An 18,079-nucleotide genomic window follows, 5' to 3' on the forward strand; every position below is an offset into this window, starting at 1 on the left:
CAATCCAACCTCTGTGTCAGCATGTATAGTCTCTATTTCTTCGTTGATTTTACAATTAAAATTCCAAAAGTTATAACATTTCACTAAAACACGTCTAAAAAGTAAAAATTGAAACCTAAAACACTATATTAGAATAAAAGGATGAGAAAGCATCCTTATTTTTCTCTCTCTCCCAAAACAAAAGGAAAAAAAAATCTCTCCCTCTCTCTCAGAGAACAATGGCAAGCAGCATCGTTGAAGAAGAGCAAGTTGCGGCAGAAGTAGAAGCGGTGCAAGCAGTGTATGGAGACGATTGCTTGGTTCTCCAATCCTACCCTCCCCACCTCCACCTCTTCCTCAAGCCTCGCACCGCCGGCGTCACCTCCCAACAGGTCTCTCTCTCTCTAAACTATTTACTATATTTGTTTGGTTGCCCAGAAAAATGATAGAAAGTAAAACCAAAACCCAGAAAAAATAAAAGAAAAACCTTCGTAACCAAATCAAAAGACCACAACTTTTTCTTTACCCAAATAAGTTGTGCTAATTTCTTCCCTTTGCAATCACTTATCACATATCTCTTTAATTAAGATTTTTATGTGTTTCAAAGTCATACCCTACGACACAATCACACCGCTTATCCCAAAAAAATAAAAATAAAAATAAAAAACCTACTAGGCCATGGATTGAGAGAGGGCCGCCACCACAAGTTCTTTCACCGCCATAAGCCTCCACCCACTATCAGACTACCAGAATCGATACTGGTAAAGTTTTGTTTTAAACTAAAAAATTAAGGGTTTTTGGTTTTTATTTGGAAAATCAATTGGGGGTGAATTATGATTTAGATTAGTATTTTGGGTAAGGTTTGGTTTTGATTAAGGGATTTTGGTTAGAAGAAGTTTTGTTTTTAGGTTATTTGGCTTGGCTCAATGTTTTGTGTATTTGGCTAAATGTTTTAAAGTTTTTGCTTTTGGAACTATGCAGATTAATCTTGAATCACTAAGAGTATTGTTAAGAATATGCCTTCATTTTGGGTATTTAGCTCAATGTTTTAAAGCTTTTGAATTTGGAACTTTGCAAATTAATCTTGAACCACTGAGGGTATTGTTAAGAATTTACCTTCATTTGAAATTCAAATTGAAAAGAGAGAAATAAATTAGAGAAGAAGATAACTATTTGAATGGGTAATTCTAGATCTAACTCTATCCAAGTTGCATTGGCAAGTGTATCTGCTATATAGATATAGTTGTATTCCTAAATTATTATAGAGAAATTTAGTACAAATTATATTTACTATGATTGATTGCACTACTTTCATTTAACAGCTCCTTATGGTGATTGTTAGGAAACATTATCTAGGACATGAGGTGAACTGCCCTATTTCTTAAATTCTTCTCCTATTGCTTTCTTCCTTTGCCACATATCTCTGCTTTGTTCATTATATGAATGTACATTTTAAAAGCGAAAGGCTACACCAGTTTTGGGAATCTTAATACGCTGCTAAGATCGATGTAAAATACAGTAGAAGGGCTACCTTGACCATTAGTTTTCATGTCAACACCAATCTTAGACAGCCAGAACCATAGGCAAACACACCATTAGATCATAGAAACCTCCATCAGGGAAGGCTTTTTTTTACCCTTTTTAGATTTGGGTTAAAATGCGACTTAGGTTTGGACATTTTGATGGATTTGTATAGGTTTAGGTATTTGTGTTAGATTCAGTTTTGTTCTAGATTTTGGTCTTCTTGGTTGGTACTATTATGGTTCCATGGTGAGATTTGAGAATTTGGGCAAATCATAATTCTCAAATGGGGTGTTGTTGTTCTTTTATCTTCTCCTTTCTTTCTTTTTTCTTATATCTACTTATGGGATTTGATGATCTTTGATAGGCCAAGAATGTATTGACCCCTTATGATAAATTAATCAATTAATTGGTCGAGTTAATTAATTAATCTGATTAACATGCAATACGTGTGGTAGCACAAACAAATCACCAACTAAGTTAATATGCAACGGAAAATAAAATTGACATGGTGATTTGTTTAGGAATGGGGAAAACCTCCAAGGCAAAACCTCACCGAGTGATTTTAAGGTCACCACTCCCGAGAATCCACTATTATCACAACAAGCGGTTACAAGTAAAGGAATCTCAGTACCTTATACCAACCTATAGTTGAACCCTTACCCCAATACCTAATTGGACTTGTTCTGTAATGACAATCTCTCCTCTTCAATGCACGGCTCCTAGTATGCGACTAACTAATTGGTGCACAGATCCAAGTACGTGACTAATCACCAACTTAAGAAGGATGTTGGCTACAAAGTTCTTCAGTTTATCAACATGATCAAGATCACAAAACTCCTTGGTTTCAAAACCCTATGGCGTATAAACGCAGCAGCTTCTTGAAGAGAAAGATGAAGTAGGGTAAATTGTCTCCGGTCACAATATGCTTGTGAAAAACCTTTGAATCGAGTTGCACTCACTTGCATTAGCTGTGACGACACTTAAAATAATCCTTATATAAGAAGCACTTCTTTACTTGATTCTTAAACAGATTTTCATGGCTTTAACACTTGGACTTAAAACCTTATTCCTTGAAATATTAAATGCATCCTAGATCCGCCCAATTACAATTAAAGTGCATTTTGTCAAAGGATTAGTCAATTCTATATTGACATATGTTCCTAACATGACTCACATATGTCCTAACAATCTCCCCATTTGGCAATCCGTGACAAAACCACAACAAACAAATGAACATATGAGAGAAGTCATAAATCACTTAACTCATATTCACTTATTGAATAAAATAAAATATATCCTAATACAAACTCCTGAAAAACTTTGCAAGAAGAGAGTTTGTGGCAAGAAAGACTTTGACAACCTGTATTTCAAAAACACTTTAAACAAAACTCATCACGGTATGTTAGTGTGAAACAGAAATAAAGGATTGCATACAAATAATAAAAAGCATGTGCATAAAGAGAGAAAAGAAACAATGCATGAAAAGCTAAGTGAATAACATACATCAACATATATATATATATATATCAAAAGATAAGTACAATGTATGTTAAATGATCACAAGATCGGTATACATGAGGTAAATGTAAAAGGAAGAAAAGAAAATACAAAATAACCTCAACACATCTCTCAAAATATAAACACTCCCCCTATCATAAAAAATGTCCTATGCTAACTCTCCCCTAAATACATGACTACATTCATCTAAAAACTACTCCCCCTTTTTGTCATGAATGACAAAGGGTAAGTAACTCAAGCAGTCATCGTGTCGTCACTGGAAGAGTTAGCATCCTCATCCTCATCATCATCATCGTCGTTGGAGTCACCATCATCGTCCTCATCCTTAGATGCTTTTGGAGAAGGAGAGGGAGACTCTACGAAGCCACCAAGGCAAGCCTACCGTCGAGCAATTTGGCCGACATTGGTGTTCACCTAACACAACTTATCACTAAATGTGTCAAGGCAAGCATCCATGCGCTGAAATTGCACCAAGACCACCTCGAGGGTCAAACCACCCGTCAATGAAGGAGTAGAAGAAGCCAAAGGAGTTGTTGTCTCTGTCCGTGGCCACTTCGGTCGAAGCTGGGCCTCACTCTGTCTGACGGTAGCAGCGTCTATGGCACGCATATGGAAGAACTGTGTAGACTTAGGATAGGAGACAGAAAATGGTAGAGAATTAGCGTGATAGCCGAAGGGAAAATGAGCTTATCATAGGTCACCGTATCCCTATATATATCTATGAGGGAGAGAATGAAGTGAAAGGGAAAATCTATAATGAGTCCCTCAAGAAGGGATAACAAAAATCGAGCACGAGGCTCTGTGATAGAGTTATAGCGAGACAATGGATGGAGAACAAATGTCATCACTGTGTTAAGGAATCTTGGACCTTTTGTGAAGCCCGAGCAAGGGGTGTTTTGACAATCACCCTAAGAAGAAGGTGTCTCATAGAAGCAAGACGAGAGTTCGTCTTTGGACACAGTCCAAAGATGATCACAGCCAGGGTGTCCAAAGACGATCACAATTGAGGTAGTCAACAAACTCTACCCTCAATACGTGTAGCACCTCAGATATAAGATCCGAAGTGACTACAATGCACATACCTTGAATGCGAGTGACAAAATGAGGTACAAAATAGTCAAATCCGTGCATGTTGGAGTAAAACTCCTATATGATCACGGAAAGATAAGTGACTAGGATGCCACACAGTGACTCCCAACCCCAACTATAGATGACAAAAGGAAGGTAAGTATCGAAAAAGTTTGATGTTAAACAGACAGCACATGCCTTCCTAGAGCAGCAAGGGCGCAGGAAGTCACAACGCAAGATCAAAAGGGGGTGCCAGTAGGGGCCATCAGAGGTAACAGTGTCGGAATTGCATGAAATTTGGCAGGTTGAAGGGAAACGGCGTTCTGATCCAAATTCATGAAATGCCATGAACGTCGCCAAATTTTGGGCAAATTCCTTCGTTAAGGCCCCGAAAATAGTGTTTTTGCTATTTATAGTAATATTTTTTTTTCCTTAATAACTTTTAGTTTAAAAGTCAGAATAAGGTCTCGTCTATTTTGGGACGACCCTTAAGGTCAGTAGTTTATGATTCTGCGTTTAACTCAATTTTTCCATTTTTGGTAGAATTCAGTAATTTTGTCACCTAATCGCTTAATTAGTGCAAATTAGGGTTTTAAACGTTTTTGCTCAGTATTTATATGTTTTGTAGCCGTCAGAGACAAATCAGATTATTATCAATAAACACAGACATTTTGTCAATTTTCTCTTCTGGTGGATTCCAGTTTTATCTCCTTGTGGATTCAGGGAAACCCCTCATGGATTCGAGATTTACTACCAGAAACTAACAGTTTAGTTTCTGTTTCATCAAGAGAGCATCGTGTGTGCTTCTCTTCAGGCTTCCACGACATCAAAGTTCGATAGAATGACTTGGCATTCCGAATGAATGCCGCATCGTGAGAAGTTCTCTGAAAAGTCCTGGGCTTTATCATCACAGAACCGAACGTGAGATCGAGTAGAATCAGTGAGGGAAGAAGAAAAGGATGCCTCGAAACGAAGAGAGTTCCAGGATGGAGTAGATTTTTGTTTAGGTGTCAAAAAGCAACTAACCAAACGAAAGAGAGAGGGTGATCCGTGTTTCCTCACTATTTAGTCATCCCAATCTGCTTCCACTTCTTGGTCATGCTATAATTTCTGTTAAGGTAATCAGTCAGAGTGGTTATTTCTATCTAATTTACAATTGTTATTCATATATTTTTCTTAATATAAAACTTGACACTTACAGAATTGTTACATGACTGTTGCTTTGGTTGGACTACTTTAGTATAAAATTGATGGTATCAAACCATAGTTTTGGCTTTGACTTTGGTCACTAAGCCACAAGAAGTACATAAAAACTTCTACAAATGTAATAGTGATCATAAGGGCCCACACTGGAAGTGCATTTGCCCATAGAAGATAAAAGAAACCATGGTAGCAATAATAATATTTAAAAAAAAAGAAAAGAGTCAAAACAAATGAAATATAAAGTGGAAAATGTAGAATCATATATCAAAACCACCATGGAGTATATGAAGCAACTGAAACTTTTCTTCTTTGGAAGCATTTTAGAGAGTATGTTGGGGTATTAGTCTTTTTTTTTTTTTTCCCTTAAACTAATCAAAGATAACTTGCATTAAATACTATTCATATACATTACATCAGTGTTTAGCCAATCAATAAGCAAGTCACACCAATAAATACGCATGCTGATTCGCCTCTCCCTAGAATGCTTTACCTTCCATGGTTTGAACAGATTCATTCTTAATATGGCTTCCTCCACCACAGCTTCCAGCGTGAATTATCTTCTTCCTCAGATCACAACTTGTCAAAAGAACTTGCTATATCTCCCTCTAAGATGATATCTCTTGCACCTATTCCAATTGCAAAATTAATAGCCTAGCCAACTGCTGCTAGTTCTGCCTCCTCTAGATCCATAATTGCTATCCCTTTGCAACTTAATGAGGCAATGAACTACCAATTATTATCTCTTATAAAAACTCCTACTCCCAATGTGCTTTGTTCTTTAAACATTGCTCCATCAAAGTTTATCTTGAAGGACATCTCTTGCAGCAACACATATGGCCTCTTTGGCCATCACACCGGACAATTTGTACTGTTATTTAAAAAGCCATTAATTTCTTTAATTGCACAGCATCCACGCTATCACAAAAGTTCATCCACCACCTTTTCTTCCTTCCCTTCTAAAATTTTCCTACAAGTTTAATGACAAAATGGTTTGATGAAAAGAATATATTGATTGGAAAAATATGTAGAGATTAAAATATCAAATCAACCAATCAATTGTATTTAACCCTTACAATTTTGCATTAATTTTGCATTGAATCTATCTTAAACATGTAAAGTGATAAAGGCGTACCAAAGATTTGAGTTGATTGACTAATTTAATGTGTAAAAATTCATTTCACTAATTTGCCAAATCCCTTTTACCCATTTTGTCAAAAGACTTTGATATAAGTTGAATTGAACCACTTTAAAAAGTTATTATATTTGCTCACATAATTAAATACTTATATATTGTCATAAAAATAATGACTTTGTAATATCTTTTACTTATCAAAAAAAAAAAAGTTGAATTGAACCACCATAATCTTTGTTCCAACCAAAAAATAATTTTGAAGGAAATCAACCTTAAACAAACAGTGTCACAAAATGGGAAGAACATGGCTCATATAAAATATGAAATTTCACATATCACATCAAAAAGAAATTTTCGATTAACATATGGCATGCAACAATAAGTCAATAAAATATAATCAAAATACCAAAAGAATGTATATAGAACACTGCAGATTTCCAACTTATTTTGAATTAGAAGATAAAATCAAAGCCACCAACTGTGCTCTACCACATTAACCGTTAAGTAATATGCATTACTATTTTGTTGAGCTTAGGTAGATGGGCTTGTGACCCAAGTGGGGGCTTAAACCAATGGACTTGGCGAAGGTTTAGGATTTTCATTAATCTAAAAAATAGAGAGAGAGAGAGAGAGAGAGAGAGAGAGAGAGAGAGAGAAGGGAATAAATAAAAATCAGATCTGGGAACGAGAGAGATAGTAAGAGACGGAGTGGGAATGAATCTGAGATGAGAAAAAAAAATGAGTCAAAGGTTTACAAATCACGTCTAAGAGAATTTCATTAAACACGTAACCTGCAACCATTTTTTTCTTTTTATAAAGCTGATCTTCCAAATGAAATATGCAAATGATGGGATAAAACAATTGCATAAATATAGTGACATATTCGAATTTGAAAGAAGAATCATTGACCTTCAATTTAAAGCAAGTCAGACCTGGCCTTTGAAGATTGCTTCTTTTGTATCTGTGATAGTCTCTTTTAGCTGTCAAGTTCTTTTTTTCTTTCTTCCTGAGTAGTGATTATCTACCCTTTTTTTTGGTAGTCTCATTTGATGATTTTAACTTTGATGAAGAGAGAGAGAGAGAGAGATAGTAATGGCAAAGAAAATAGGAATGTAAGAAGAAAGAACAACCATTTTATGAAGAATACCAAGAAGGAGGGGAAACAATAGCTAAGTTGCACACATCGCAAGACCTCATGCTCTTCTACTTCAAGGTACGTAACATTGCAACCCCAATAATAATAACTGCCAATGTGTTTGCCACATTTGCTTGTGTTTAAATGAAATGTTTCAACTTCTTGTGGCTTAGTGACCAANGGGGGGGGTGGGGGGGAGAGAGAAATCACTGAGGTTATAACAAATTTTGAGAAACTAGTAATTTTTCAAAATAAATCACTCTATGCAACATGTATTAGAAGTGTAAATGAACCCAAGTGTTGACAGTAAATTAGTAATCATCCTCCTACCTATTTTCGTAATAAATTTATTAGAATTATTACATGCTTAGGGTGCAACATACAGATCGAATCTAATAATTGGAAATTGATATCGACATAAAAACTTCTACAAATGTAATAGTGATCATAAGGGCCCACACTGGAAGTGCATTTGCCCATAGAAGATAAAAGAAACCATGGTAGCAATAATAATATTTAAAAAAAAAAGGAAAGAGTCAAAACAAATGAAATATAAAGTGGAAAATGTAGAATCATATATCAAAACCACCATGGAGTATATGAAGCAACTGAAACTTTTCTTCTTTGGAAGCATTTTAGAGAGTATGTTGGGGTATTAGTCTTTTTTTTTTTTTTCCCTTAAACTAATCAAAGATAACTTGCATTAAATACTATTCATATACATTACATCAGTGTTTAGCCAATCAATAAGCAAGTCACACCAATAAATACGCATGCTGATTCGCCTCTCCCTAGAATGCTTTACCTTCCATGGTTTGAACAGATTCATTCTTAATATGGCTTCCTCCACCACAGCTTCCAGCGTGAATTATCTTCTTCCTCAGATCACAACTTGTCAAAAGAACTTGCTATATCTCCCTCTAAGATGATATCTCTTGCACCTATTCCAATTGCAAAATTAATAGCCTAGCCAACTGCTGCTAGTTCTGCCTCCTCTAGATCCATAATTGCTATCCCTTTGCAACTTAATGAGGCAATGAACTACCAATTATTATCTCTTATAAAAACTCCTACTCCCAATGTGCTTTGTTCTTTAAACATTGCTCCATCAAAGTTTATCTTGAAGGACATCTCTTGCAGCAACACATATGGCCTCTTTGGCCATCACACCGGACAATTTGTACTGTTATTTAAAAAGCCATTAATTTCTTTAATTGCACAGCATCCACGCTATCACAAAAGTTCATCCACCACCTTTTCTTCCTTCCCTTCTAAAATTTTCCTACAAGTTTAATGACAAAATGGTTTGATGAAAAGAATATATTGATTGGAAAAATATGTAGAGATTAAAATATCAAATCAACCAATCAATTGTATTTAACCCTTACAATTTTGCATTAATTTTGCATTGAATCTATCTTAAACATGTAAAGTGATAAAGGCGTACCAAAGATTTGAGTTGATTGACTAATTTAATGTGTAAAAATTCATTTCACTAATTTGCCAAATCCCTTTTACCCATTTTGTCAAAAGACTTTGATATAAGTTGAATTGAACCACTTTAAAAAGTTATTATATTTGCTCACATAATTAAATACTTATATATTGTCATAAAAATAATGACTTTGTAATATCTTTTACTTATCAAAAAAAAAAAAGTTGAATTGAACCACCATAATCTTTGTTCCAACCAAAAAATAATTTTGAAGGAAATCAACCTTAAACAAACAGTGTCACAAAATGGGAAGAACATGGCTCATATAAAATATGAAATTTCACATATCACATCAAAAAGAAATTTTCGATTAACATATGGCATGCAACAATAAGTCAATAAAATATAATCAAAATACCAAAAGAATGTATATAGAACACTGCAGATTTCCAACTTATTTTGAATTAGAAGATAAAATCAAAGCCACCAACTGTGCTCTACCACATTAACCGTTAAGTAATATGCATTACTATTTTGTTGAGCTTAGGTAGATGGGCTTGTGACCCAAGTGGGGGCTTAAACCAATGGACTTGGCGAAGGTTTAGGATTTTCATTAATCTAAAAAATAGAGAGAGAGAGAGAGAGAGAGAGAGAGAGAGAGAGAGAGAAGGGAATAAATAAAAATCAGATCTGGGAACGAGAGAGATAGTAAGAGACGGAGTGGGAATGAATCTGAGATGAGAAAAAAAAATGAGTCAAAGGTTTACAAATCACGTCTAAGAGAATTTCATTAAACACGTAACCTGCAACCATTTTTTTCTTTTTATAAAGCTGATCTTCCAAATGAAATATGCAAATGATGGGATAAAACAATTGCATAAATATAGTGACATATTCGAATTTGAAAGAAGAATCATTGACCTTCAATTTAAAGCAAGTCAGACCTGGCCTTTGAAGATTGCTTCTTTTGTATCTGTGATAGTCTCTTTTAGCTGTCAAGTTCTTTTTTTCTTTCTTCCTGAGTAGTGATTATCTACCCTTTTTTTTGGTAGTCTCATTTGATGATTTTAACTTTGATGAAGAGAGAGAGAGAGAGAGATAGTAATGGCAAAGAAAATAGGAATGTAAGAAGAAAGAACAACCATTTATGAAGAATACAAAAGCCCCCCTCCCCCCAAGAGGATATTAAAAATAAGCAAATATGGGGTTTTTGAATGTGACCCTTAATGTACTCATAAAACATGATACTGATCAATAAGTTCTTTTTTACTGAGTTTTGATCAAAGTAAATTCTTAAATTACCTATTTGTGTCTTTCTTTTTGGTGTTTTGTCAAAGTTACATTGACACTTATAGTTTTTGTAAACTCAACAGAATGACTGGGATTCAAAGTTTTAAAGTCCATCAACTATGACTTTTTTCGACATGCGTATCAATATTTGATAGGCAAGAGCATTGATAGGCTTAATCAATGAAGCAGGAACCTATGTTGCAACTCAAAATTTGTGCCATGTATCTTTCATTTTATATTTATATTTAAATTTTTATAGAAGTATCTTTCTATTTTGAAAGAACAACATTTTCTTGATTTAGCCTTCCCATTTTAGTTTTAGTAAATTTAATAGTTTAAAAAATGATTATTAGGTTCATATTCTTTTGTATATTAATCTTAACAAATTATATTTACTCTATTTTTAATAAAATGTAATATAATTGAAACTAATTCCTCAAGCAATAAATCACATACTGAGTATTATGCATGGTCATAAAGATAATTTATTATATTTACCTATGCATCGCACAGGAACATCGGCTAGTATATATAAAACCGAAGCCTCTAGAGCTCCCACAATTTTCCACGTCAGTACGATATTTAAATAAAATTAGTATTGTTTAGTCCAAACTAAATAAGAAATGAAACTCTATCTTTCTAAGAAGTCCAACTTAAACTCAAACTCATCATTATCAATTTTTTTAACAAAATTATTTTTGTTTAATCAAAATTTAATAAGGAGTGAAACTCTATCTCTCTAACAAGTCCAACTTAAACTCAAACTCAAACATTGATAATTTATCTCCAAATTTGCGAGATTAATCATGAACACTATTAAAAGCAAAGCAAACCCCAATATTTTTTTTTTTTAAGCCGAGTAGAGGTATGAGCTCTTCTTATGTTATTTTCTTCTCATCTACTTTGTTAAAAAAAATTATTTTATGGTAGAGTTAGCATAGAATTAAAATAGAGTTCTTATCAGGAGTAGGAGTTTTGTCTTCCTCTTTTCTAATGAATAAACTATGTACACAAGAGGAAAGGTTGTGTGCTTCTTGGCCAGGTAGAGTATTTCCTTTTCCAATACTTTTATTTTTATTTTTTTGACTTTATGGTTTTTATTTAACTTGAATTATTTGAAAATATTGAGCCGGCCAATTAAATAGGGTTGAAAAAAAATTAAAATAAAAAGGACCGCATGAAGCATGATAGGTATTATTGTAATTTGCTTTCTTTTTTTCTTTTTTTTCTTTTTTTTTTTTCTTTCTTTCAAGATTACAATTTTATTGTTTAAATAAGTGATGACTGTTTTTCATCATTTAAAGTTTAGACCTGTTAAAATTTAAAACTTATTGTTTTATGGGTTCATGTACTTTTTTCTTTTTCTTATATTTCTCTTTCAAATAGTCATATATTTTTTGAATTGTTTCAATAACTTATTCTTTAATTATATATATTTTTTGGCATTTTGGAAGTTTCAACATCTGAATTTATGTTAGTTTTGCAATATTTAAACATGTTTAGCTAATTTCAATGACTGTACCATGCATTATTCTTTTGAAGGTAATCACTTTTTCTTTTTATATTTCTCTAATGTGTAATCATATACATTTGGTTTTGTTTCAAAAATTTATAGGGAGAAAATCTTATGATTCTTTAATATTTTTTAGTCTTTCAAAAGGTTTAACATTTGAATTATTCTTTTGATGGTAACACATTTTTCTCTTATATTTCTCTGTTTTGTAGTCACATGCGCTTGCGCGCGCACACACACACACACACATATATATATATAGGAGTTTTGTCATCCTTTTTTCCATGAATAAACTATGTACACAAGAGGAAAGGTGGTGTGCTTCTTGGCCACGTAGAGTATTTCCTTTTCCAATACTTTTATTGTTTTTGACTTTTTGGTTTTTATTTTATTTGAATTATTTGAAAATACTGAGCCGGCCAATTAAATAGGGTTGAAAAAAATTAAAATAAAAAGAACTGTGTAAAGCATGATAGGTATTATTGTAATTTGCTTTTTTTTTTTTTTTAAGATTACAATTTTATTGTTTAAATAATTATAGAATTGATGATTGTTTTTCACCGTTTAAAGTTTAGACCCGTTAAAATTTAAAACTTATTGTTTTATGGGTTCATGTACTTTTTTCTTTTTCTTATATTTCTCTTTTAAATAATCATATATTTTTTGAATTGTTTCAATAACTTATTCTTTAATTATATATTTATTTTGACAGTTTGGAAGTTTAACATATGAATTTGTGTTAGTTTTTGCAATATTTAGACATGTTTAGCTGATTTCAATTACTATACCATGTATTATTCTTTTGAAGATAATCACTTTTTCTTTTATATTTCTCTAATGTGTAATCATATACATTTGGTTTTTTTTCAAAAATTTATAGGGAGAAAATCTTATGATTCTTTAATATTTTTTAGTCTTTCAAAAGGTTTAACATTTGAATTATTCTTTTGATGGTAACACATTTTTCTCTTATATTTCTTTGTTTTGCAGTCACATGCGCTTGCGCGCATACACACACACACATATATATAGGAGTTTTGTCATCCTCTTTTCCATGAATAAACTATGTACACAAGAGGAAAGGCAGTGTGCTTCTTGGCCACGTAGAGTATTTCCTTTTCCAATACTTTTATTGTTTTTGACTTTTTGGTTTTTATTTTATTTGAATTATTAGAAAATACTGAGCCGGCAAATTAAATAGGGTTGAAAAAAATTAAAATAAAAAGGACCGCGTGAAGCTTGATAGGTATTATTGTAATTTTCTTTTCTTTTTTCTTTTCTTTAATGATTACAATATTATTGTTTAAATAATTATAGAATTGATGATTTTTTTTTCATCGTTTAAAGTTTGGACCAGTTAAAATTTAAAACTTATTGTTTTATGGGTTCATGTACTTTTTTCTCTTTTGAATAGTCATATATTTTTGAATTGTTTCTATAACTTATTATTTAATTATATATATCTTTTGGCATTTTGGAAGTTTTAACGTCTGAATTTGTGTTAGTTTTATGGCTAATTTCAATGACTATATCATGTATTATTCTTTTGAAGGTAATCACTTTTTCTTTTATATTTCTCTATTGTGTAATCATATACATTTTGTTTTGTTTCAAAAATTTATAGGAAGTAAATCTTATAATTCTTTAATATTTTTTATTCTTTCAAAAGTTTTAACATTTGAATTATTCTTTTTTATGGTAAGATATCTTTTTCTTATATTTCTCTATATGTGTAGTCACGTGTGTGTGCGCGTGCGCGCACACACACACATACACATATATATAGGAGTTTTGACTTCCTCTTTTCCAATGAATAAACTATGTACACAAGAGGAAAAACGGTGTGCTTCTTGGCCACGTAGAGTATTTCCTTTGCCAATACTTTTATTGTTTTTGACTTTTTGGTTTTTATTTAATTTGAATTTTTTGAAAAATATTGAGCCGGCCAATTAAAGAGGGTTGAAAAAAATTAAAATAAAAAGGACCGCTTGAAGCATGATAGGTATTATTTTAATTTTCTTTTTTTTTTCTTTTAATATTACAATTTTATTGTTTAAATAATTATAGAATCAATGTTTTTTTTCAACGTTTAAAATTTAGATCCGTTAAATTTTAAAACTTATTGTTTTATGGGTTCATGTACTTTTTTCTTTTTCTTATATTTCTCTATTAAGTAGTCATATATATTTTTTGAATTGTTTCAATAACTTATTCTTTAATTGTGTATATATATTTTTTGGCATTTTGGAAGTTTTAACATCTGAATTTGTGTTAATTTTTGCAATATTTAAACATATTTAGCTGATTTCAATGACTATACCATATATTATTCTTTTGAAGGTAAACACTTTTTCTTTTATCTTTCTCTATTGTGTAATCATATACATTTGGTTTTGTTTCGAAAATTTATAGGAAGTAAACCTTCTGATTCTTTAATATTTTTTAGTCTTTCAAAAGTTTTAACGTTTGAATTATTCTTTTAATTGTAACACATCTTTCTCTTATATTTCTTTGTTGTATAATGGCACACACACACACACACACACACATATAGATTGTCTTTAGTTTGTAGGTTCTAAATCTTTTAATTCCTTTCAATAGTTATAGCCATAGATTATTCTTTTGAATATAACTTATATTTCTCTTATATTTCTCTATTGTTTAGTTATATATATATATATATATACTTTTTTTTTGTTTCAATAATTTCTAAGTAGTTTATCATCTAATTCTTTAATTTTTTTGGTCTTTCATTAGAAGTTTTAATATCTGAAATTTTGAATAAGCCATTGCACGTTCAAGTAATGGCTTCTTCATCAAATTGTAACACAAATTGAAGTCATACAAGAGCAAATCATGCAATAATGTAGTTTCTTAATCAATTTAAGATTTTATAAAATTATTTTAGTCTACCTCACAAATAGGTAGATTCCCGTATATAGCATGAGTTAGCGACTAGTTATTATAGATTATCATTATATTTTCAACAGCCACTAGGTAAGCATATAGGTATGTATAAATTAACATGGTTATAGCTTATACGTAACATAACAATATTGCCCACAGCTACTCAGCTATAGTTCTCTCTCTTTCTTGTGTTCTCCCCATCCATGGCTTCAGCAATTTCACTTGATACCAAAACCTTGAAGGCATCACCTGTTCATCCACCTAAGATAACAAGTGTGAAAGCACTAGTTGAATCAACTGACTTCTCCTCCCTCCCTTCGTTTTACACCTTCACTCATAATCTCCATGATGAACCAATATCCGATGATCCAGATTATTCAATCCCCATTATCGACATCTCTCTTCTTGTTTCTAGTACCCCTGAAGAACAGTCCCAAGTCATCCATCAACTCAACAAAGCCTGCTCAGACTGGGGCTGCTTCATGGTACGTACAGTTTATACTATATGCATATAATTAAAATTTGTTTTACGTACAGTTTTTGCATGTAACTAAGATTTGATGAGGGTCTTAGGTGATTAATCATGGTGTGTCGGAGAGCCTGACAAAGGCAATGATAGCGTCGTTTCAAGAATTTTTCGACTTGCCGGAGGAGGAGAAGAAAGAGTTTCAAGGAAACCATGTCATGGAACCAATCAGGTGTGGTACAGGCTTTAATCCTTCAATAAATAAAGAAAACTTATGGAGAGATTTTCTCAAGTGCGTCGCGCATCCTGAATTTCATTCACCCAACAAACCTGCGGGGTTCAGGTACATTTCTTTTCATTTCAGATTTAACATCCTAAATCATATCACATATTATGAATAAAAATCCAGTTGTAATGTATTAAGAACTTTTTGCAAATATATACAACATTGTATGCAATTTGCTCAATCTACAATGTAAATCTTACATTGCTTAATACAATGTAAACTAAAAATTTTCCTTCTTTTAATTATGATAAATTTATTTTTCTATTAAAATTTCAATTTTAAGAATCAGGTCATGGCCCATGCAATTCATAATGAATGGTTTATTTATGTTTTTGTTGACACAGTGAGATTGCATTGGAGTTCAGCAAAAGAAACCGGGAAGTAGTAACAGTATTACTGAAAGCTATTTCAAAGAGCTTGGGGTTAGAAGAGAGCTACATAGACAAGGCCGCCAATTTCGAGTTGGGTTTACAACTTCTCGCCGCTAACTATTATCCAGCTTGTCCAGAGCCAGAGAAAGCAATTGGCATCCCCTCTCACTATGACCATGGTCTGTTAACCATTTTGGTAAACAATGGCGTCTCTGGCCTTCAAGTAAAGCATAAAGAAAAATGGTTTAATGTAAATATCAATCCCAATGCACTCTTTGTACAAGTTGCTGATCACTTGGAGGTACATTTTGTCATGCTTCTGGAACTCCATTTTTACTTGTCCCCATGGGTTATTCATCTCCTCATTATCTTTCTCAATTACTTTTTTCTGTTAAGCAACTGTGCCAGCTAAAGTTAACTAGTAAGATCGGTCTGATACACAATTTTAGGCTTAAGGTGATAAAATATTTGTCATTCACATCAAAAAAAAATAAAAATAAAAAATAAAAAATTGGCTTATTGCTAATAGTATTAATCATGCAATAGCCTTAACATTAATAAGTAAAGATGATTCACTTATAATCAAATTAATAAAAGATTTTTTTAGATCAATTTTATATGAGTCCATTACATACCAAAAAAAAAAATGAAATAAACAAATGAATAATTATATTTTTGGTCTCAACAATTTAGGATTAGTACAATTTTGGTTGTTCAAAAGTTCGAATTTGATCCTTGAATATTTAGAAAAAGAGAGTGGTGGGGGTCGTAAATTTGTTAAATTTTGTTACTTAATTTGTGCACTCTTAAACATGTGGTTGGTTCGATTTTAGTCTTGTAAATATGGGTTCTCAACTTTCCATTAGTCACGTAAGCAGAAAAATAAATGAAGAAACAAAATTGTCCACTTTGTATAATTTCAATGATTAAATAAAAAAAAACCGTAAAATTTGAAGGATTACATAATCAAACTTAAACCAAATTTCATAATGGAAATTAGAAATTACCCTAAACTTATTTATGTTAAATGTGACAAGTGACATGTGAGAATAAGTTTAAAGGTAAGAGAGAAAAATAGTGCTTTGATGATGACTTGATAACAAATGTTGCTTTTAGAGAGAGAGAGAGAGAGAGAGAGAGGGGTTTTTTTTTTTTTTCCTACTTTCAGCCAAATTTGAACTTTTTAGAAAAACTTTTTTTTTTTTTTATAAGGACTAAGAACGCACAGAATTGATATTATATGGTTTTCTTCCATTTGGGACATAGAGCAATTGTCTAAATACCCAAAAGGAAGAGTCGTAACAATGAAGCGAATAAACTAATTAGGGTAGGTTGTTTTCTTTTTTCTTTATGTGTGTGTAATTATTTAAATTTTTTATTTAAATATCATTGGCTTTATGTTTTTCACTTATCATGTTCTTGACATACAAGTCTAATGAATATTTAACTAAATGAAATTTGTTTTGAATTAATCAAAATTTTCTAAATATAATGTTTCCCTGCAAGATTTTGAGCAATGGCAAGTACAAGAGTATTGCACACCGGGCCCTTGTAAATAACAAAGCTACAAGGATGTCTATAGCTCTGGCACATGGACCATCACTAGACACAGTTATAAGGCCAGCACCAGAGTTAGCGGACAATGAAAGTCATCCCCCAGCGTATGTTGAAATGACGTATAGAAAATTTTTGGAATTGCAGCAAACTGGCAAGCTGAGATCTAAATTTCGGTTGAATAGTGAACAATGCAAAGCATTCTAAGCTAGTTGATTGGTTTACAAAACCAATTTCTCAATTTAGTTTAAATAAATGCTGTCAAATTTGGTTTAAATTCAATCTCTCTTTCTCTCTCTCTCTCTCTCTCTCTCTCTTAAATTAATTAAATTACAATTTCGTCCTTAAAATTTTATGGAGACACCAATTTTGAATTCCTATATTTTTATGGTAAAATTTCTTCTAAGCTATTTCAGCTTAGCATGACACATATATTGGTAGGGGAAATTATTGTGTACCCTCGGAGTACCATTAGTGCGTACTCCTTCCTTTCACATGAATGGTGAATCCCACGAGTTAAATTCATGGTGAGACCCACCATTTATGTGAGAGGGAGGACTACGCATTTATGATACTCTAAGAGTACCTAATAATTTTCCTAGATAGGAAGAATAAGTACTCCTAAAATTTTCAAGGACGAAATTTCTAATTTTAAATTTTTAAGAGTTGAAAATTAAACTTAGACCAAATTTAAGATT

At 32.2% G+C, this 18,079-nt stretch overlaps 1 protein-coding gene across 1 annotated transcript; it reads left to right on the forward strand.

Moving 5' to 3' along the window:
* Positions 1 to 14,907: 14,907 nt before the first annotated feature.
* Positions 14,908 to 17,588, forward strand: LOC111991830 (2-oxoglutarate-dependent dioxygenase 19). Its single transcript, XM_024023639.2, has 4 exons — positions 14,908 to 15,189; positions 15,278 to 15,513; positions 15,801 to 16,128; positions 17,334 to 17,588. Exons 1-4 carry the CDS (start codon positions 14,908 to 14,910, stop codon positions 17,586 to 17,588), a joined length of 1,101 nt encoding a protein of 366 aa, XP_023879407.1.
* The last annotated feature ends 491 nt before the right edge of the window (positions 17,589 to 18,079 follow it).

Source organism: Quercus suber, unplaced genomic scaffold (assembly GCF_002906115.3).
Source record: "Quercus suber isolate HL8 unplaced genomic scaffold, Cork oak 2.0 scaffold_567, whole genome shotgun sequence".
Taxonomy (NCBI): Eukaryota; Viridiplantae; Streptophyta; class Magnoliopsida; order Fagales; family Fagaceae; genus Quercus; species Quercus suber.

Bases quoted from the DNA above. Each gene is read 5' to 3' on its own strand.
- LOC111991830 (XM_024023639.2), top strand. From the start codon at position 14,908: ATGGCTTCAGCAATTTCACTTGATACCAAAACCTTGAAGGCATCACCT. The intron at 15,514-15,800 runs GTACATTTCTTT...TTGTTGACACAG, and splicing joins AACAAACCTGCGGGGTTCAG to TGAGATTGCATTGGAGTTCA. The intron at 16,129-17,333 runs GTACATTTTGTC...TTTCCCTGCAAG, and splicing joins AAGTTGCTGATCACTTGGAG to ATTTTGAGCAATGGCAAGTA.